The 22,001-nt window shown below is 40.0% G+C and overlaps 1 protein-coding gene across 2 annotated transcripts in view; it reads left to right on the top strand.

Annotated features, from left to right (window-relative positions):
• Positions 1 to 22,001, top strand: part of KITLG (KIT ligand) — a 107,293-nt gene that overhangs the window by 42,872 nt on the left and 42,420 nt on the right. For both annotated transcript variants that reach the window (XM_018047536.1, NM_001285670.1), the window contains 1 exon segment: positions 13,844 to 13,906. In XM_018047536.1, coding sequence (XP_017903025.1) covers positions 13,844 to 13,906 — 63 coding nt within the window.

Here is a 22,001-nt window from a genome sequence, read left to right as displayed (position 1 = left end):
ATTGACACTCAGCTTTCTTTATGGTCCAACTCTCACATACATACATGACTACCGGAAAAACCATAGCTTTTTCTATGTTGTATGGGTTTACATATATGTTAGATTAATGCGAGTCTCCAAAATAGACTTAAAGTAGGTCACAGCTGGGACATGAACAACTCTTAATGGGGCTATTTGTGGAACCATGGCGCTACAATGAGCAGAGGAGATAGGAATTTGTCCTAGGCATCCAATTTCAAATATGTGAACAAGGAATCACAGATGGAAGGTGATGGTGTATCTGACCACAGGCTAAGCATGTCCAAAATTAAAATGGCATTTAAGAAAAATTACTTGTAGTCAGTATTTTTTGCTGTTTGAAGAATGTTACTTAATAAGCACCACTTCCTGTGAAATGTCAAACTGATATTTACGTGGCATAAGTAAGTATTGTAAGCACCTTCCAAGATTTTCCGTTCTTGTCTTTAACCATCTGCTTATTTTCAGTCTGTTACCTATCAGTTGAAAAATGCAAGAAACTTTGAGAAAGAAATGCCTGGAAAGACATACTTAGTAAAATATTAATATAATTCCTTTCCCCAGGGGCAAATGTAAAATCATTAAGCTGAAAAAAAATCTTTTTTCTCCCTTCCAGCAACTGACTCAGAGGGGAATTTTTTAATTTCAAGAGTTGATCTAAATGAAATTAGTGTGTTTACTCAAGATTATTGGGGGGAAAGTCAAGTTAATAACAAAAAAGGATTTAGAAGATCACTTCTGATTGAATGAAGACCTACTTAATGCACAGCCAGTATTTCATAGAGTAGGAAATTGAAAGATATAAAATAATCCCTGGTCTCAGAGTGTTTATAATCTAGTTTGGGGCTAAGCCATCTCTATGAATATATGAAAGCAGATCACTAATACACAATAACCACATGAAAATGGGTGCTATTTAAAATATTTTCTGGTAAAGTATGGGATCCGACTTGTACTAATTTTTTGGTTAGAATGGATTTTAGCATCTGACAGACATGCTCTTTGACCTTAGATAAGAAATTATCTTTCTAAAGCTCAGTTCTTCCCAATTTTGTGGTGTAGATGGAATAAGAGAATGTGTGTATGTGTGTATATATATATGCACATATATATATAACCACAGTTATTGTCACATAATCTCTCTGCCTCAGTTTCCTCATCATTGTAATAGATTAATGGTACAACAGGGGTTAGCAGTGCCAACCTTCTTGCAGTGGAAAATCATCTCACAGCCTATAGCTGGCCCTCTGCATATAAGGTTCCTCCCTAGCTGTGGTTTTTGCATCCACGGATTCAACAAAGGTGGATTGTGTAGTAGTGTAATACTATTGAAAAAAAATAGGAGTATGAGTAGACTCACGAAATTCAAACACGTGTTGTTCAAGGATCTACTGTACTTAACCTCAAAGAGTGATTTTAAAGATTAAATAAATTAAAAGGACAGTGCTAGGAACATAGCAAGTGCTTGCTAAATATTATGTTAGTAATTGTAGTACAGGGCCCCCTTGGTGGCTCAGTGGTAAAGAATCTCTCAATGCAAGAGACCCGGATTTGATTCCTGGGTTGGGAAGATCCCCTGGAGGAGAAAATGGCAACCCACTCTAGTATGCTCGCCTGGATAATCCCATGGACGGAGGAGCCTGGTGAGCTACAGTCCAGGGTCACAAAGAGTTGGACACACTTAGCAACGGAGGATAGAATGGTAGTGTGATGGTAGTGATGTTTGTGGGTCATAGGATACTGGAGCTGAATTTAGAGATTTTAGAATTTCATAAATAGGAAAACTGAGATCCATGAGTGGTGAGGTCCAGCTCCTGGTCCCACACCTGTGTTGTCTTCTAGGACAGTGGTTTTCAGACTGGCTTAAGAGACTACCCAGCAGCTCTGCTTTTATTTGTGTTTCTGGGTTTCTGAATAAGACTTGGGTGGAACAAAGAATTGAGCTTCTGGAAAAAATGTTTGCAATCACATCTCTAAACTGGCGTTTTGTGGAATATTACTTGAGAACCATCCAGTGACAATCTCTGAGGGTCCTTATGAAAAGTTTAGCCATCAGGGCCCTGCCTCAGAAATACTGGATTGCAGCTCATGGAGATGAGATGTAGGAAACTTAATGTGTTGGACTGGCGTCCCAGGTGGTAGTCATTTGCATAGGTCAGGACTGCTGAGGTCATAATATCATACTTACAATATGGGGTTGTTTCCGTATTTGAAAAGAAGTGGCGTTCCCGTCCTTAGCCTAAAACTCATTGATTTCACGAATTCAAACAGGGACATGAGTGACTTTTCAGTTTTATGGCTACAGATAACCACAGCCTCTCTCTGGAGAACAGTGGAGCAAAAATGCATCTTGAAGTAGGTCAGGCTTACTAGGGTGTTTGATACCAGCTCTGCTGTTATTCAGCTGTTTGACTTTGGACAAGTAAATCTCTGAACCTTTCTGGGATTCAACTTTTGGTTTTGAAAATGAGGAATTAGGACATAATCAGTAGTTCTTAATCTAGAATTCATAAACTTTCAAACTCTTTCCAATGAAATTCCAAATTATGCTTGCTGTGTGCCTTATGTGTTTCTGGTGGTGGTTTATTCGCTAAGTTGTGTCCAGCTCTTGCCATCCCATGGACTGTGCCCGCCAGGCTCCTCTGTCCATGGGATTATCCAGGCAAGAATACTGGAGTGGGTTGTCATTTCCTTCTCCAGGGAATCTTCCCAGCCCAGGAATTGAATCCGGGTCTCCTGCATGGCTGCTGCTGCTAAGTCGATTCAGTCATGTCCGACTCTGTGCAACCCCATAGATGGCAGCCCACCAGGCTCCCCCAACCCTGGGATTCTCTAGGCAAGAACACTGGAGTGGGTTGCCATTTCCTTCTCCAACTCCTGCACTGCAGGCAGATGATTTACCAACTGAGCTATAAGGGAAGCCCTATGTGTGTTTCTAAGAACATGTATAACTTTTCATCTGCTTCCCAGAGAAGTCTGTAACCCTCCCCCCAAAAAGATAAGAACTAGCAAATTGGATAACTTGGGAGGCCCATTTTAGCCCTGAGATTCTCTTATTCCATAGTCCTACTTCTTCAGATTGTACGTGTTGGAATAATCCAGTTATGCCTTGACTAAAGGAGGTTATATCAGATTAGATTTACTTGCTTTTCAGGCATAACATTTGTACATTTTACCTGAGAAAAAGAAAGTGGGTTGAGAATACCTTTTTATCCTTTGCTCATTGTAATTTATTCAACTAAAATCATTCCTTCACCAATGCTGCCAGTTCCGCCTTTGCGGAACTTGCACTCTGCCCACAAATCTTAAGTTTGTTTGCTTGGGGTGACTCCCATGTCACAGAAGCGTATTTGTGACTTCACTGTCATTTTCTTTTTAATTTCTTCTTGGACATTTTGTACTACACCTATAGTCCCCATGGTTTCCATTTGAAATCCTTCTGGCATGTTTACTCAGCATAATAGTTCATCTATTTACAGAACATTTTGCTTTGTTACTAAAAAATGTTGCAAGACTTGTGTTAAATGGCAAACTCAGACCTACCTAAAGAAAGGGTATTTGGGAAGGGGGTGAAATCAAACTTTAAAAACGTGTATCTTTGGGGTGGTTCAACTGCAGCTCTTAATGACTGTGTTGATAAAAAAGGAATCCAAACATTGAAATAGATCAAATTAGTTTTTCCTTCTGTTCCTTCTACTGTTTCCTTCATTTTTGATAATTTTTCTTCGTCTGGGGGAGTTTAATTGAATGTGACTTTGCTGCTTTTTGAAAACATTTTTATCTTTATCTGTTGGGTAATTATTTGTCTTCCTTAAAATGTTTAAGGCAGGTTGCTGTTCTAGCCCCCATCTTGTAAAAGTGGAAATCACTGTCTTTTCAAGGTCAGTCTATAGATCAGTAGGGTAAAGTCAGAAGTTTGTGGCTTTCCTGGTCTTGCAGTAGGCAATTCTTTTAAACAGATTAATACATGACTCTTACAGTTTGGCATAATAGAAAATTATAAAAATATTCTTAGATAACAAATTTCACACTTCCAGTGGACAGTTTTGAATAGTGATGAATTTTTATTCTCTTCAAATACAATGTTCTTTGGATAGAATTACCACTGCATTAAAATGGAGGATTGGAGTCTCTGTGTCTTCCCATTTCTAAGTATATCTTCTCTTTAAAAGCAGAGGCCCCCATAGTTTTGTTTGACCATTGAAGAACAACAGTTTGATAGCTGGATAGTTTTTAAAGTTGATTTTTTATTAATTTGCAGTATTTAGCATTTTACTTTCTGCTCCTGCAGTCAGTAGATTTTTTTTTTCCCTCTATTTAAAGCTAAATTTTGGAGTTAAACAGTATTCAAAGGACAGAGTATATTAGAAATAATATTTGTAAAAACTGACTAGCTATGTTGCCAAGCATGTCAATCTTATCATAAAGAAAATGTTGTTCTTCCTTTGTAAGATAAACCACTTAGGTACAGTATCTCCTGCTTCTTGACTTTTTTACAGCACATACTATTGTGTGAACATCCAAGCACCATGCAAAGCACTGTCTGTGGATTGTCTGTTTTAGTCATTGCAGCCCTAGGAGGTAATGATTTTGTCCACCTATGTATTCTTTACCATCTGGGTCAAAGGGAAGCCTGACTAATGCACCAGTGTATTGATTAGGCAGCTGAAGCCTAGTGATGGTTAGTAACCTGCTGATTCTTACCTGGAAACTGGGAGATGACTAGAGGTATGAACCCATAACTGCTTATCTCTGGAACGTAAGAACCCAGTTCATAATTTATGATGTCTTAACATGTCAGTATCAACTGCAGTTTAAGAACAATCATTCTGTCCTCTTGAATTGTATTTCCTAGGTAGAAGTCTCCTTATTTTATGATTAGGAAATTATAGATTAGTACTACTTAACAGGAGTCATCATCATAAGGTGTGTTTATGAAGCAGACCAACATTTTAAAATTAATTTTTATTGGAGTATCGTTGCTGTACATGTTGAGTTAGTTTCTGCTGTATAGCAGAGTGAATCAGTTATACATATATCCCCTCTTTTTTAGATTTCCCTCTCATTTAGGTCACCACAGAGCATTCAGTAGAGTTCCCTGTGTTAGACGGTAGAGACCAAATGTTTTTAATCTCTTTCATTTGAAGGAGACAAGGATCATCTAACTTATTTGGGTATTGTTCACTGAGAAAAGATGACCCAGAAAGTCTTGTGAGTTGTCATGTTAATTTCTTCTAAATCACTGACTGAGTTATTATTTAAAAAACAAAAAAGCAATTGACCCCGGTGAGATTTTTAGTCAGTATTAACAAGAAATGGCGTATAAGGGGAAATAAAAAAGGCAAAAAGCCTTGTTCTGTTATTTCTGAGGACTGAACAACCAGTGTTACACTAAGCTGTGGCATGGGAGGAAACTGAGATATTACTGGGATATTTTAAGTACAAGCATAGAAGGCTTTTTTTGCTCTTAGAATCAGCAGTGATTCTTAAACTTCTCTGCGTCACAGAGACTTTGAGAACTGGACTCTTTTCCTCAGAAAGGTCAACTATGTGTGCACTGTTTCATGTAGGCTCAAAGGAATCACGAGTTACTATCATTGCATTTTGATTCTTATCAACATCTTGGCAGAAACAACTGACACAAGGATCTCACTGAGGATGTCCAAAAAGCCACTGATTTCATAAGACTGAGAGACCTCAATGATGTTTGGATCTTGAGATCCAAAGCTTTTAGATCAGTGATCTAGAGAGGGAGTTAAATGTTCTGACTTTGAGTTCTTTTTCTCCCGAGCCCAAATACCTACAGGGCATGGTAAGCGGCCAGTGACTGGCTTGCAAAGACTTTTTTGGCCAAGTTTCCAGCATTCCCACATGCTATTATAGCCACGGTAACTTACCCACGTCCAAGGTAAGAGAAACCCAAGTAAGACAGTAGGTGTTGCAAGAAGGCATCAGAGGGCAGACACACTGAAACCATAAACCACAGAAAACTAGTCAATCTAATCACATGGACCACAGCCTTGTCTAACTCAGTGAAACCAAGCCATGCCCTGTGGGGCCACACAAGACGGGCAGGTCATGGTGGAGAGGTCTGACAGAATGTGGTCCACGGGAGAAGGGAATGGCAAACCACTTCAGTATTCTTGCCTTGAGAACCCCATGAACAGTATGAAAAGGCAAAATGATAGGATACTGAAAAAGGAACTCCACAGGTCAGTAGCTGCCCAATATGCTACTGGAGATCAGTGGAGAAATAACTCCAGAAAGAAAGAAGGGATGGAGCCAAAGCAAAAACAATACCCAGTTGTGGATGTAACTGGTGATAGAAGCAAGGTCCAATGATGTAAAGAGCAATATTGCATAGAAACCTGGAATATTAGGTCCATGAATCAAGGTAAATTGGAAGTGGTCAAACAGGAGATGGCAAGAGTGAATGTCAACATTCTAGGTATCAGTGAACTAAAATGGACTGGAATGGGTGAATTTAACTCAGATGACCATTATATCTACTACTGCGGGCAGGAATCCCTCAGAAGAAATGGAGTAGCCATCATGGTCAACAGAAGAGTCTGAAATGCAGTACTTGGATGCAATCTCAAAAATGACAGAATGATCTCTGTTCGTTTCCAAGGTAAACCATTCAATATCACAGTTATCCAAGTCTATGCCCCAACCAGTAATGCTGAAGAAGCTGAAGTTGAATGGCTCTATGAAGACCTACAAGACCTTTTAGAACTAACACCCAAAAAAGATGTCTTTTTCATCATAGGGGACTGGAATGCAAAAGTAGGAAGTCAAGAAACCCCTGGAATAACAGGCAAATTTGGCCTTGGAATGCGGAATGAAGCAGGGCAAAGGCTAATAGAGTTTTGCCAAGAAAATGCACTGGTCATAGCAAACACCCTCTTCCAACAACACAAGAGAGTACTCTACACATGGACATCACCAGATGGTCAACACTGAAATCAGATTGATTATATTTTTTGCAGCCAAAGATGGAGAAGCTGTATACAGTCAGCAAAACAAGACCGGGAGCTGACTGTGGCTCAGATCATGAGCTCCTTATTGCCAAATTCAGACTTAAATTGAAGAAAGTAGGGAAAACCAATAGACCATTCAGGTATGCCCCAAATCAAATCCCTTATGATTATAGAGTGGAAGTGAGAAATAGATTTAAGGGACTAGATCTGATAGAGTAACTTTTGAACTATGGACTGAGGTTTGTGACATTGTACAGGAGACAGGTCAAGACCATCCCCATGGAAAAGAAATGCAAAAAAGCAAAATGGCTGTCTGGGGAGGCCTTACAAATAGCTGTGAAAAGAAAAGAAGTGAAAAGCAAAGGAGAAAAGGCAAGATATAAGCATCTGAATGCAGAGTTCCAAAGAATAGAAAGGAGAGATAAGAAAGCCTTCCTCAGTGATCAATGCAAAGAAATAGAGGAAAACAACAGAATGGGGAAGACTAGAGATCTCTTCAAGAAAATTAGAGATACCAAGGGAACATTTCTTGCAAAGATGGGCTCAATAATGGACAGAAAAGGTATGGACCTAACGGAAGCAGAAGATACTAAGTAGAGGTGGCAAGAATACACAGAAGAACTGTACAAAAAAGATCTTCATGACCAAGATAATCATGATGGTATGATCACTCACCTAGAGCCAGACATCCTAGAATGTGAAGTCAAGTGGGCCTTAGAAAGCATCACTACGAACAAAGCTAGTGGAGGTGATGGACTTCCAGTTGAGCTATTTCAAATCCTGAAAGATGATGTTGTGAACATGTTGCACTCAATATGCCAGCAAATTTGGGAAACTCAGCAGTGGCCACAGGACTGGAAAAGGTCAGTTTTCATTCCAATTCCAAAGAAAGGCAATGCCAAAGAATGCTCAAACTACTGCAGAATTTCACTCATCTCACACACTAGTAAAGTAATGCTCAAAATTCTCCAAGCCAGGCTTCAGCAATACGTGAACTGTGAACTTCCAGATGTTCAAGCTGGTTTTAGAAAAGGCAGACGAACCAGAGATCAAATTGCCAACATCCGCTGGATCATGGAAAAAACAAGAGAGTTCCAGAAAAACATCTATTTCTGCTTTATTGACTATGCCAAAGCCTTTGACTATTTGGATCATAATAAACTGTGGAAAATTCTGAGAGAGAAGGGAATACCAGACCACCTGACCTGCTTCTTGAGAAACCTTTATGCAGGTTAGGAAGCAACAGTTAGGACTGGACATGGAACAACAGATTGGTTCCAAATAGGAAAAGGAGTACGTCAAGGCTGTATATTGTCACCCTGCTTATTTAACTTCTATGCAGAGTACATCATGAGAAACACTGGGCTGGAGGAAGCACAAGCTGGGATCAAGATTGCCAGGAGAAATATCAATAACCTCAGATATGCAGATGACACCACCCTCATGGCAGAAAGTGAAGAGGAACTAAAAAGCCTCTTGATGCAAGTGAAAGAGGAGAGTGAAAAAGTTGGCTTAAAGCTCAACATTCAGAAAACGAAGATCATGGCATCTGGTCCCATCACTTCATGGGAAATAGATGAGGAAACAGTGGAAAGAGTATCAGACTTTATTTTGGGGGGGGCTCCAAAATCACTGCAGATGGTGACTGCAGCCATGAAATTAAAAGACGCTTACTCCTTGGAAGGAAAGTTATGACCAACTTAGATAGCATATTGAAAAGTAGAGACATTACTTTGCCAGCAAAGGTCTGTCTAGCCAAGGCTATGGTTTTTCCAGTGGTCATGTATGGATGTGAGAGTTGGACTGTGAAGAAAGCTGAGCACCGAAGAATTGATACTTTTGAACTGTGATGTTGGAGAAAACTCTTGAGAGTCCCTTGGACTGCAAGGAGATCCAACCAGTCCATTCTGAAGGAGATTAGCCCTGGTGTTTCTTGGAAGGAATGATGCTAAAGCTGAAACTCCAGTACCTTGTCCACCTCATGCGAAGAGTTGACTCATTGGAAAAGAGTCTGATGCTGGGAGGGCTTGGGGGCAGGAGGAGGAGGGGATGACAGAGGATGAGATGGCTGGATGGCATCACGAACTCGATGGACGTGAGTCTGAGTGAACTCTTGGAGTTGGTGATGGACAGGGAGGCCTGGCATGTTGCGATTCATCGGGTCGCAAAGGATCGGACACGACTGAGCGACTGAACTGAACTGATTCTCTTATGCATTTTCCCCCTAGTATCACTGAGTATGATCAATCCTTAAGATATTTGAAAAAATGAAAAGATAACAAGTGGGCCTGTCTAGTAATAGAGTGAAAGTGTTAGTTTCTCAGTTGTGTCCGACCCTTTGCAACCCCATGGACTATAGCCTACCAAACTCTCTGTCCATGGGAGTCTCCAAGCCAGAATGCTGGAGTGTGTTGCCATTGCCTTCTTTAGGGGATCTTCCCTACCCAGGGACTGAACACAGATCTCCCATATCCCAGGCAGATTCTTTACCATCTGAGCCACCTGGGAAGCCCATCATATCACAAAATGACTTGTTTTGGAAGTTTTATGCATTTTCTAATCTGGTACAGTATTTAAATCCTCACACTCCAAACCATTTCTTTCATTGGAATAATTTGAGCTTTGATAAATTTTCCATCAATTAGGTTCTATTTCTTTTTAATTTTTGCCCTGAACTTATTTTACTAGGACAGTTAGGTTTTCAAAATCTGTAGGCGTACCCACATAACCTTACCAGCAGGATGCTTCCTTGGAATCTAAAGCACGTCTCTGGTTTTTCAGGTTCTAATCTCTGTAGAAATATTTAATGCGTGTTCAGTACTCTCCCACTGGTCTTCTAAACTGCCCTGGTCTGTCTTCTCTCTTTGCTTCAGTGCATGCTTCCAAACTGTTGCTGCTGCTGCTAAGTCGCTTCAGTCGTGTCCCACTCTGTGCGACCCCGTAGGTGGCAGCCCACCAGATTCCTCAGTCCATGGGATTCTCCAGGCAAGAGTACTTCCAAACTAACCTTCCTAAATTGACTGTCATGTTTTCTTCCTGCTTAAACACATTCAGTGTAACACCACTGCTTTCACAAGGAAGTTATATCCAACTGAATTCTTAGTAATTTTCTCCTTCAACTTCTTCATCTTGCAGATGAGGGGTAGAGGTTCCACAGGAAGGAAGCAATGTGCCTAAGACAAGAGTGACTTGTAGGGCTCTAGTGGTGGAACTGGTTCCGCTGAACCTTACTGCTTCCCACTTGGCCTCCGTGGCCCAACATTCAGGTCCCTCACTGATGTGGGTCTCCTGGCATATTTCTTACCTCCTACCGGCTAGAGCCTGAATGATCTGTCCCTGGTCTACCATGTCTTTGTCTTTGCAGATGTCTCTTCCTTCCTGTATTTAGAATGTCCCTCTCCCTTGCAATTATTAAGTACTCATTCACGCACAACACTAAATAAGTATTTTAAACAAGTTACATTATCCTTGTATAGTCTTAATAAATCCACCAGCTCAGTTCTGTGATTCCCATTTTACCTATGTGGAACTTGAGGCTAAAGAAGATTTGGTAACTTGCCCAAGATCACTGAATTAGCACGTGGCAGGACCTGGATCCAGCCTGAGCAGTGTGGACACACACCAGGACCTGTGCTGTGACTCCTTCATCAAAGTAACTGCCTCGAAGGAGCAGCTTATCTTCCTAGTTCCAGGCCAAAGGCTCCCTCTACTCTATCAAATTTCTGCAGTGCTCACCCTGCATAAGAGAAAGAGAATTTATCACAAGGTTATCTGTGCTTTTTGGATGCTATTCAATATACTATGAATGTTTATAAAGTAAAATAATAATTCATGAAGTGGCCATAAAAAATATACAACTTGACTTCCTAATTTCTCTTCCAAATGTGATTGGAAATGAACCAGTGCATTCCAAGAAAGTAATAATGTGGAGACTGATCGACAGATGACTGCTGAGACCAGCACAAATCCCAGAGCCGGGATTTGTGTGTTCACTCGCACTGTGTACTCATGTCTGTGACCCCGAGATGCCAGTTAACCCCTCTGAGCCTCCATGTGTCATTCAGTAAAATAGACCCAATAATATGTATCTTGGTTGTGGCAGAGACTGTGTACCAAAACCTTTTAAACTTTTAAAGCATTTTTCAAAAATAGTATTCCTTTTCAGCTCCCTTAGAAACTAAATATCAGTAAATCAGTTTAAGGCAGACGTTATTATGATATACTGCCACCTCCCCTCCCCCCGCCCCACCAAGTGGTAAGGTTTCTTTGACTTCTTTGCAGCAATTTTTACATGTCAATTACTAATAAAACAGAATTGGCCAGCGTATCTTTTACATTTTCTCTGCTGTCTTGGTACATACTCAGATCATAAGTTTTCTGAATACTAATTTGGTCAGTTCTGTATTTATTTTCCGATAATGTTAACTGTGCTTAAGGAAGGGGGCTAGATTGTCAAGCACCTGTGTTCAGAACACCCACCATTTCGTGCCATGCTTCTCCATCTGGAATGGCTTTCACTTACCTGGTTGGTTCGTAACAAAACAGAATGGTGCTGCTCATTCTGATTCCAGCTTTTATACCTGTGAAGCTGTTAGCTCTGCTTTCCACCGGGGCTTCCATAAAATGATGAGGTTCGTCTGCTTTTCAAATATGGGGGTGAAGATCCACAAGACAAAAGAAATCCTGGAAGCATGGTGGGGAGTTTGACCAAGAGAAAGAACGTTAATGTGAAAAGTCACCCTGAACTTAAAGAATGCCACCTCCTGTGGCAGTGCAGATGTGTTCTCAGTAAGCAGTGCAGACTTGACTGTTTTCTTGGGGGTGGCACGAGAAGGGATGTTCATGAGCCTCACAAGTGGGAAATAATCTAGGACAGTGTGCAGAGAGTAGATGGGTGACCACGTGTAGTTGAGCTGAGAGGTAACGGAGGCGTGGCTGTCAGAGACCTGAGTTCTAGTCCAGACTTAACAGGTAGTAGTCATGTGACCTCAGTCAAGTTATTTGACCTCTTTGAGTCTTAAGTTCTTCATTCATCAATTTAGCAATACTATGTGAAAGTGATTCTGAGGGTTGGATGCGATCACACAACGTAAGCCCATAATGAACACAGTGCTGGAACATGGTAAGTATTTGGTAAGTGTTAGGCTGGAGGCTGAGATGAGTGTGAGGTGGTTCCCTTGGACGTTGGATGGTAGCACGGATAATGGGATCACCTACTGCCTTGGCTCCCCTCTGACTGCATATGCCTTTACCTAGATTCTTTTCTCAGCAAATTGTTCTCAAATTCTAGAAGCTATTGGCAAAGCCAAGACGAAACATAAGGGCTGTGTGCTGGGAGTCTTGTCAGAGATGAACTAGTCTGAAAATATGTACCAGGTTCTAGCTCACGATGGAGAATAGTGATGATTTTAGAAATAGGGTAAAGCGGAAAATGAGTCTGCCAGAGCAGGTAGACCCACTGAAGATATAATAGAGCAAAACCACTTTTTTTACATTGTCTATTGTTTTAAGACCCAGCGGGCTAAGTCAATTTGTACATAGAATAAACGGGCCATATTCTACAGAAGGAAATTTTAACTATGCTAGCAGGGTGAGATGTCAGAGCTGGTGATATGTAGAAAAGGAGACAAGTGAACCGAAAACTCTGTAACTTACTAGATCTTGTGCCTTGGAAGTCAGTTTCCAGTATAGCTCTCAGTAAAGAATATGGATTGTTTATGATGCTTGGCACACTCATCTAAATTCTTAAATTGGCTCTTAGAGACAGGTACTTTTTCTTTTCTTTTTTTTTTTTTAATTGGAGGACAACTGCTTTACAATGTTGTGCTGGTTTCTGCCTTACAAAAGTGTGAATCAGCCATATATGTGCTTATATTCCCCTTGCCCAGTCTCACTCCCATCCCCACTCTGTGATAGGTCATCGCAGAGCACCAAATTGAGCTCCCTGTTATACGGAAGTTTCCCACTAGCTAGCTGTTTTATACATGGTAGTGTATATAGGACATGGATACTTTTATCTCCACTTTACAGATGAGAGAAACCAAAGTAGAGTTTAGATTTTTTCTAAATTCCCTGGTTCTAAATCAGGTGCTTGTTCAACTTATGCCACAATGACTGATGGAAATGGGTTAGATATTTTTTGAAAGTCTTTAAGAGAAGCGAGTTAAACATTTGAGGCATCTCAAACGTTCAGTCCCAGGCAAGTAGGTTACGTTATATCACAAAACTGAATCTTTCTAAATTAATTAACTGATAAAGCACGTGCAGCTTATCAGGATCATTGTTCTTTTGAAACTTAACACTTTTTTTTCTAGGATTAACATAGAACAGTAGTACTCTAACTTGAGCACACATCAGAATCACCTGGAGGACTTGTTTAGTAAGATTCAGTAGGTCTGGTGTGGTCCGAGGCTTTGCATTTCTAACAGGTTCCCTGGTGCCGTTGATGCATCACTTGGAGAACCACTTAACGAGAAAAATACACCGTGTTACTGATCCTTCAGAGGAATAAATAGGAAAATAGTCCTGAAGGGAAATTCCAAGACCACAGATGGAAGCTGAAATTCAAATCATGTTTCCAAACTCAGTAGATTATAGTTAGCCACCCATAACTGAATTTGGAGTGAAAAAAGATTTGTATTATTACTTCATTTCTGGAGAGTGCTTTTGATTGCAAAGGGAAATCAAGAATGAAAAATCACTATGTATGTAAATGTTGAAAATCAGTGGTAATTTAAAAGCAAACTAGGTTTGCAGGTGTTTTTCTCTAAACCACTGAAAACAATATGATTAACTGATGTGTACAAATTTTCTTACAGATTTTTTTTCTCTTTTGGTCTCTGTAGGTGGCAAATCTTCCAAAAGACTATATGATAACCCTCAAATATGTCCCCGGGATGGACGTTTTGGTATGTAAACTGTACATTTCTGGGTTTCATTGTGGTAGCTGACAAAAGAAACGGGGTCATTCATATTGAGATAGGAAACTGTCTGCCATTTAAGAGTTTGCTAATTGTCAGAATTTGAAGAAGGTATCTTTGGAATTTGACTTGTATATTTGTATTTTTTCCTCAGGCAACTGCTAAATTTTGGTTTGGTTTGAACATTTCAGCATGTGTCTCCCCTCTATACTCCCAAAGCACATAAGATCACCTTTATAGCTAGCCACTGACTTCTTTTTCTTTCAGCCTTCCTCCAAGCTAAGGCTCAAGTGTAAAATTATGTAAATTACTTTCATACCTGAAAAGGTCCTATAAAGTCTCCTATTTAATTTGAGAACACAAAATGTTTTATCTCTGAATTTATTTGCAGTGTGACTGATTCTTCAAAATTTGCAATAAAAATGTAGCCATGATTGTAGGTACGCTTTTATGACTGTAACCAAGAATTTTCATTGATTTTCTAATTACATAGTATTAGTATTAAGTCACGAAAAAATATTTCACATATAGGGACTAATGTAACGACTGTGGACCCGTCACATAACATCAGATGTTACCATTTTGCAATATTTGTTTCAACTGTATTTTTTAATTGGAGTATAATTGCTTTACAGTGTTGTTTCTGCTGTGCAATGAAGTGAATCAGCCGTGCATATACATATATCCCTTCTCTCTTTGGACTTCTGTCCCACCTACCTCCACCCCACCCATCTAGGTCATCACAGAGCACCAAGCTGAGCTTCTTGTGCTTTTATATATAAATAGCAGGTTCCCACTAGCTATCTGTTTTACATATGGTAGTGTATATATGTCAATCCTAATCTCCCAATTCATCCTACCCTTTCCCCCATCCCTCTCTTTCCCCTCATGTCTGCAAGTCCAGTCTCTGCCTCTGCCTCTCTATTCTTGCCCTGGAAATAGGTTTCAAATGTACTTTTTAATAGTGAATCATGATAAATTAAAGCCCCGTATATACCTCTCTCCTATACCCTTAAGTACCATTTTTTCTCTTAGGGAGAACTTATCTCTTAGGAATAAGTATTCTGAGCTGGAGTTTCTCATTCCAATGCATGTTTTCAGGGCTTGACATGAGGGTACCATCCCCTCGGAGTTGTGTTGAGTGTAACCCCACAGTAGCCCTACTCTTTCTTATACTTTGATAGCAAACTCTACATCCATATATATATAATACCATGTTTTACATATTTTCATATTTTATGTTGATACCATTATAAGGCATCTATGACTTTACAACTTGCTGATATTTTGCAAAATGCTTTTGACACATAATATGTTCCATGTTGATTCACTTTACTGTATTGTGTTCCTTTGAATTAATTTAAAACCACTTGGGTTACTCTCTGCTCTGCAAATTGACATCTTTCTATAACATCCAAAATACTTATTACACATTGACCTCTTGCAAGTTGACTTTGAGTCTTTTCTGTGGACACATCCATCAAAATTATTACCTGTTCAAGTGTGTTAATAAGCATGTCACTAAATTGTTGTTGTTCAGTTGCCAAATCGTGTCCAATTCTTTGCAAGCCCATGGACTGTAGCACACCAGGCTTCCTGTCCCTCACCACCTCCCAGAGTTTGCCCAAGTTCACCATTGAATTGGTGATGCCATCCAACCATCTCATCCTCGGTCACCCTCTTCTCCTTCTGCCTTCAATCTTTCCGAGCATCAGTGTCTTTTCTAATGAGTCAGCTCTACCATCAAGTGGCCAAAGTATTGGAACTTCGACATCAGTCCTTCCAAAGAGTATTCAGGGTTGATTTCTTTTAAGATTGACTGGTTTGATCTCCTTGCAGTCCAAGAGACTCTAAAGAGTCTTCTTCAGCACTGCAGTCAAAAGCATCAATTCTTCAGCACTCTGCCTTCTTCATTATCCAGCTCTCACATCTGTATGTGACTACTGGAAAGACCATGTGAAAATGAAAATCTCATGGTTTGTCTGACTCTTTGCAACTCCAGGGACTGTAGCCTGCCAGGCTCCTCTGTCTGTGGAATTTACCAGGCCAGAATACTGGAGTGGGTAGCTGTTCCCTTCTCGAGGAGATCTTCCCAACCCAGGAATCAAACCAGGGTCTCCTGCATTGCAGGTGGATTCTTTACCAGCTGAGCTACCAGGGAAGCCCTAGACTTCACTATATGGACCTTTGTCAGCAAAGTGATGTCTTTGCTTTTTAACACTCGGTCGAGGTTTGTCATGGCTTTCTAAGAAGCAATCGTCTTCTAATTTCATGACTGCAGACACCATCCACAGTGCTTTTAGAGCCCAAGAAGAGGAAATCTGTCACTGCTTCCACCTCTTCCCTTTCTATTTGCCATGAAGTGATGGGGCTGATGCCATTATCTTAGTTTTTTTTTTTTTTTAAATATTGAGTTTTAAGCCAGCTTTTTCACTCTCCTCTTTCACCCTCATCAAGAGGCTCTTTAGTTCCTGTTAGCTTTCTGCCATTAGAGTGGTATCATCCACATATCTGAGGTTGTTGGCATTGCTCCTGGCAGTCTTGATTCCAGCTTGTAACTCATCCAGACTGGCAATTCACATGACGTGCTCTGCGTATAAGTTACATAAGCACATCACTAAGTGCTTGTGCTTAAAATGTCTTCCAAACTTTGTACGGTTGTCATTTCAAGAGCATTCTCTTGAAAGGCATATTTCTTTTCATTAGTCCTTGCTAAAATCTTTACTATCTACTAAATTCCTTAGAACTCCTTAGAACATGTACCTTGTTGTTGAACCATGTACCTCTTTGTTGACCTAGCAAGCCTAGGTCAGTGTCTGTCCTAATAGTAATGTAAATTTTATAGCAGCCTGAACCTTAATTAATCTAATCATCTGCTCACTCAGCAAGTATTTGTTTAGGGAAAACTAGCAACATTCAGAAAATAAAGATCATGGCATCTGGTCGCACCACCTCATGGAAAATAGATGGGGAAACAGTGGCAACAGTGTCAGACTTTATTTTTTGGGGCTCCAAAATCACTGCCGATAGTGATTGCAGTCATGAAATTAAAAGATGCTTTCTCCTTGGAAGGAAAGTTATGACCAACCTAGATAGCATATTCAAAAGCAGAGACATTACTTCGCCAACAAAGGTCTGTCTAGTCAAGGCTATGGTTTTTCCTGTGGTCATGTATGGATGTGACAGTTGGACTGTGAAGAAAGCTGAGTGCCGAAGAATTGATGCTTTTGAACTGTGTTGTTGGAGAAGACTCTTGAGAGTCCCTTGGACTGCAAGGAGATCCAACCAGTCCATTCTAAAGGAGATCAGTACTGGATGTTCTTTGGAAGGACTGATGCTAAAGCTGAAACTCCAGTACTTTGGCCACCTCATGCGAAGAGTTGACTCATTGGAAAAGACTCTGATGCTGGGAGGTATTGGGGGCAGGAGGAGAAGGGGACGACAGAGGATGAGATGGCTGGATGGCATCACCGACTTGATGGACATGAATTTGAGTGAACTCCGGTAGTTGGTGATAGACAGGGAGGCCTGGCGTGCTGCGATTCACGGGGTCGCAGAGTCGGACACGACTGGGTGACTGAACTAAACTGATGGAGCGAAAACTTTATGAGACACTTTAAGAAACAAACAAACATCCATCAATTAACCTCACGTTCAAAAACTAGTAATTACGAGGTTGGGTTAGCTGGCCTTTTTATAATGCTTTTCTATTTGAAAAATGACTTCACATTTTTATCTCCTTGGATGGTTAGAAAAATATGCAAGCAGGATGGCTACTGTGATTCTTATTATACAAATGACACCCTGAGCTTTGTAAACCAGAAGCATTTTGACCAAGGTTAAACAATTAGAAAGTGATAGTCTTAAAAAGAAATCCTAGGTCATCTGACTCTTAACCCTTCATGTGGTAATCTATTAATAGCAAGGCAAAGAGTTCTCAGTGAAGCATCTAAGTAATAAAGACATACCCTGTTCCTGACTATAGAAATACTTAGGCTGGGATTGCCAAATTCATTTAAAGAAATCATGCAACTCTTTGAAAAACAATGTGTTAAACTGAAAATAGCAAAATAGATTCTTCTGTGCTGGTGTAATCATAGATTGTGCTGAATCATAAATTTCAGTATTGGCTGGTGCTAACAACAGCTAAACTTATAAAAATTAAACGGATTCATTGCCACCTATTTTTTCCGCCTTGTTTCTGTAATTGAGAAAAGCCCACTATTATTCGGTCTTGGCACACCGTCCTGGCACAATTGGAGGAACTCTGTTCTTGGCTACCACAGTTGGCAAGAAAAACAAACCCGAACACAGGGGTTCGTATGCTTTGTTTTACCTTCATTTAAAAATGTTAGTTTCTTCTAAGACCAGAGGAGTTTCCCAGTGGAGAGGCTCAGGCTTATTTGTCAGTGGTTGGAGTCCAGGCAGCCTTATCTTTTGTCTTTAAACAATACAGGGTGGAGTGGGAGCCAGAATGGGTAGCAGAAATATTCTCTGGGGCCAAACCAATAAAATTCTGCTGGAGGCACTGGGCAGAAGAAAGTTCTAGAATAGAATACTTTTGTTTTGTTTTGTTTTGTTTTAAAAATCAACTAAATACTCCTGAAAAGGGGAGATTACTTTTCTAAGTGCCTTTTTAGAAAATTACCCAGCAGATTGTCTCTCACAAATAGCTGGGTATGATCCACTGGTTGGTATTTAAATCTAACGATAATTACCGATTTTAGTTTAAACTCTTTGAAACTATAATATTGTCAGACTTAGGATTTCCTTTAAATTCTTAGCCTAAAAATCCTAAATGTTTCTTATCCTTTTCATTTACTAGTCATGTAGAAAGAACAGAAATAGAGTTGCTGAATCAGCAGTCATTCTGACCTCTCTAAAATGATATAAACTATGAGTTGCTTGTGGTATTGGCATAATAAAGTTAATCTGCTTTTAGTTAAATTGCGTACTTAACCACTTTTTATGTAACTTTTTAGTTGAAATACTTTCGAATTTATAGATTATAAGAATATTCACCCATATACCTTTTAATACAGATTCAATTGTTTTTAACACTTTGCTTCATTTGCTTTATAAATTCTTGCTTTCTGTATGCGCATATCTAAACCCCTTGAGTAAGTTGTATACAAAATGACTGTTTACCCCTAAATACTTAAGTGTGTGTTTCCTAAGTATTTTCTCTTACATAACCACAGTTGTCCACTTGAATAAATTTAGCAGTAACTAAAATACTTCAATCTGTTGGCTGTATTTCAATGTTACCAAATATTTCTGGCATGTTTTTCTTCTGGTACAAGATCTAATCTATTATCATGATTTGCATTTTGATTTTATGTATGATCGGCAGAATAATGGTCCCCCAAAGATGTCTCATGCTGTGACTATATTACCTTTCATGGCAAGGAGTCTTTGCAGGTTTAATTAAGGATCTGAGGATGGGTAGGGTATCCTGGGAATATCCAGGTGGACCCAATCTAATAACATAAATCCTTATGAGAGGGAGTTTAGGAACCAGACAGAAGGTATTACACCACTAGCTTGGAAGATGAAGGGGCCACAAGCCAGGGAATGTGGGCGATCCCCGAAAGCTAGAAAAGACAGGGAAGGGGATTCTTCTGTAGAGCCTCTAGAGGAAACACCATGTAATCTGTGGTCACTTTGATTTCAGCCTGTTATTGTTGTTCAGTCACTCAGTCCTGTTTGACTCTTTGCAACTCCATGGACTGCAGCATGCCAGGCCTCCCTGTTTTTTACCATCTCCCGGAGTTGCTCAAATCCATGTCCATTGAGTCAGTGACGCCATCCAACCATCTTGTCAGAATATGCATCCCAAGGTGTGATGCTACATTAAGGCATGGTGTGTCCTCTGGTTATCACTCCCAGAGGCACAGTGTCCATCTTCTTCCCATGGTGCTGCTTGTTTTAATCTCCTGGTTCAGGTGTCCCACTATTCCTCTGTATTTACTCAAAGATTACTAAGCAGCAATCTTTGGGAAGATACCTGAAGACCATGTATATTTCTTCATCAAAGTTTCTCTTGTAGATTGATTTTTACATGAACCAGTCTTTACTGTCATGTCAGTTTTTATTTTTTTTTTTTAAGTCAAGGTTAAGCAAAGAAGTCATTGGCAATACATAATGTTATTCTAAAAATATGGATCCCAGCCATCTCCCCTTTGCAGCACCCTTCCTCCCTTCTGGACGATTTCACTTTTTCAACTATTCGTACCTTTTTTTGCTGGTCTGCCCCTCTGGGTCTTCTCACAAATCCCTCACCAGTCAAGGGATTTATTACTTGATTTTTCAACTCTTCTTTAAAAGACAGCAGTTCTTCAAAACAAATACACCTGGTCATTTTATCCCTCTTCTTCATATACTTCGATTGGTTGCTTTTAGGAAAAGAAGCTCCTTTAACATGGCCTCCAAGACTCTGGTGATCTGGCACCTTTCCAGATTCTTCTTCAGTCCTGCAGCCTCACATGTTCCCTGCTGCCCCTGTTCCTTTCCTGCAAGTCTTTCTCTGAACCTAGTGTGCTGGTTAATCCTTTTCTTTAGATAACTCCTCTTTCATTTTCTTTTTAATTTCTTCTATGATTTTTCTTTAAAAAAATTTTTTTTTAATTGAAGTATAGTTGATTATTTCCAGGAGATAGAGGACAGGGAAGCCTGGTGTGCTGCAGTCCATGGGGTCGCAAAGGGTAGAACACAACTTAGCGACTGAACAACGGTAGTTGATTTATAAATGTTGTGTCAGTCTCTGCTATATAGCAAAATGACTCAGTTTTATATATATATATACATTCTTCAATATGTTTTCCCATTATGGCTAATCGAGAATATTGGATATAGTTCCCTGTGCTATACAATAGGACCTCGTTGTTTATCCGTTCTACATGTAATAATTTGCATCTACCAACCCCATATTCCCTCCCCATTTCCTGGCAACCACAAGTCTGCTCACTAGGCCTGTGAGTCTGTTTCTGTTTCTGTTTCGTAGACAGGTTCACTTGTGCTGTATTTTAGATTCCACATATAAGTGATGTCATGATACTTGCCTTTCTCTTTCTCACTCACTTCACTTGGTGTGAAGTTCCATCCATGTAGCTGCAAACGGCGCTATTTTGCTCTTTTTTATGACTGAGTAGTATTCCATTGTGTTTATGTACCACATCTTCTTTATCCATTGATGGAGATTTAGGTTGTTTCCCTGTTTGGGCTATTGTGAATAGTGCTGCTATGAACATAGGGGTGCATGTATCTTTTTGAATTTTAGTTTTGCCCAGGTATATGCCCAGGAGTGGGATTGCTAAAGATCATACAGTAGCTCGATTTTTAGTTTTCTAAGGAACCTCCATACTGTTTTCTGCAGAGGCTGCACCAAGTTACATTCCCACCAACAGCACAGGAGACTTTCCTTCACTCTGCACCCTCTCTAGCACTTGTTGTTTGTCTGACAAATTGATTTTCAATTTCACTTCTTTAAGGAAGCCTTTACTCTCCTTGAGGAAGCCATACCCTCATATTAGAAACTTCTAATAGTACTCCTCAGAATGGTAGTGCTTTTGTTTATTTGTGCAAGTATTTAGTTGTAATCTTCTATTTACCTATAAACTCCCTGAGGGCAGGAGTTGTATATTTTGCTCGTCCATCCTCACAGTCCAATGTATGACTATTGTTGTTCAGTTGCTCAATGGTGTCTGACTCTGCAACTGCATGAAATGCAGCACACCAGGCTTCCCTGTCCATCACTATCTCCTGGAGTTTGCTCAGACTCATTTCCTTTGAGTCAGTGATGCTATCCAACCATCTAATCCTCTGTTGTCCCCTTCTCCTCATGTCCTCAATCCTTCCCAGCATCAGGGTCTTTTCTAATGAGTGGGCTTTTAGCATCACGTGGCCAAAGTATTGGAGCTTCAGCATCAGTCCTTCCAATGAATATTCAGGGTTGATTTCTTTTATGGTTGACTGATTTGATCTCTTTGCTACCCTTGGGACTCTTAAGAATCTTCTCCAGTACCATAGTTTGAAAGCATTATTTCTTCAGTGCTCAGCCTTGTTTATGGTTCAACTCTCACAT

Source organism: Capra hircus, chromosome 5 (genome assembly GCF_001704415.2).
Source record: "Capra hircus breed San Clemente chromosome 5, ASM170441v1, whole genome shotgun sequence".
Lineage (NCBI taxonomy): Eukaryota > Metazoa > Chordata > Mammalia > Artiodactyla > Bovidae > Capra > Capra hircus.
Note: the sequence above shows the minus strand (reverse complement) of the source record. Positions and strands in the feature narration are given on the sequence as shown.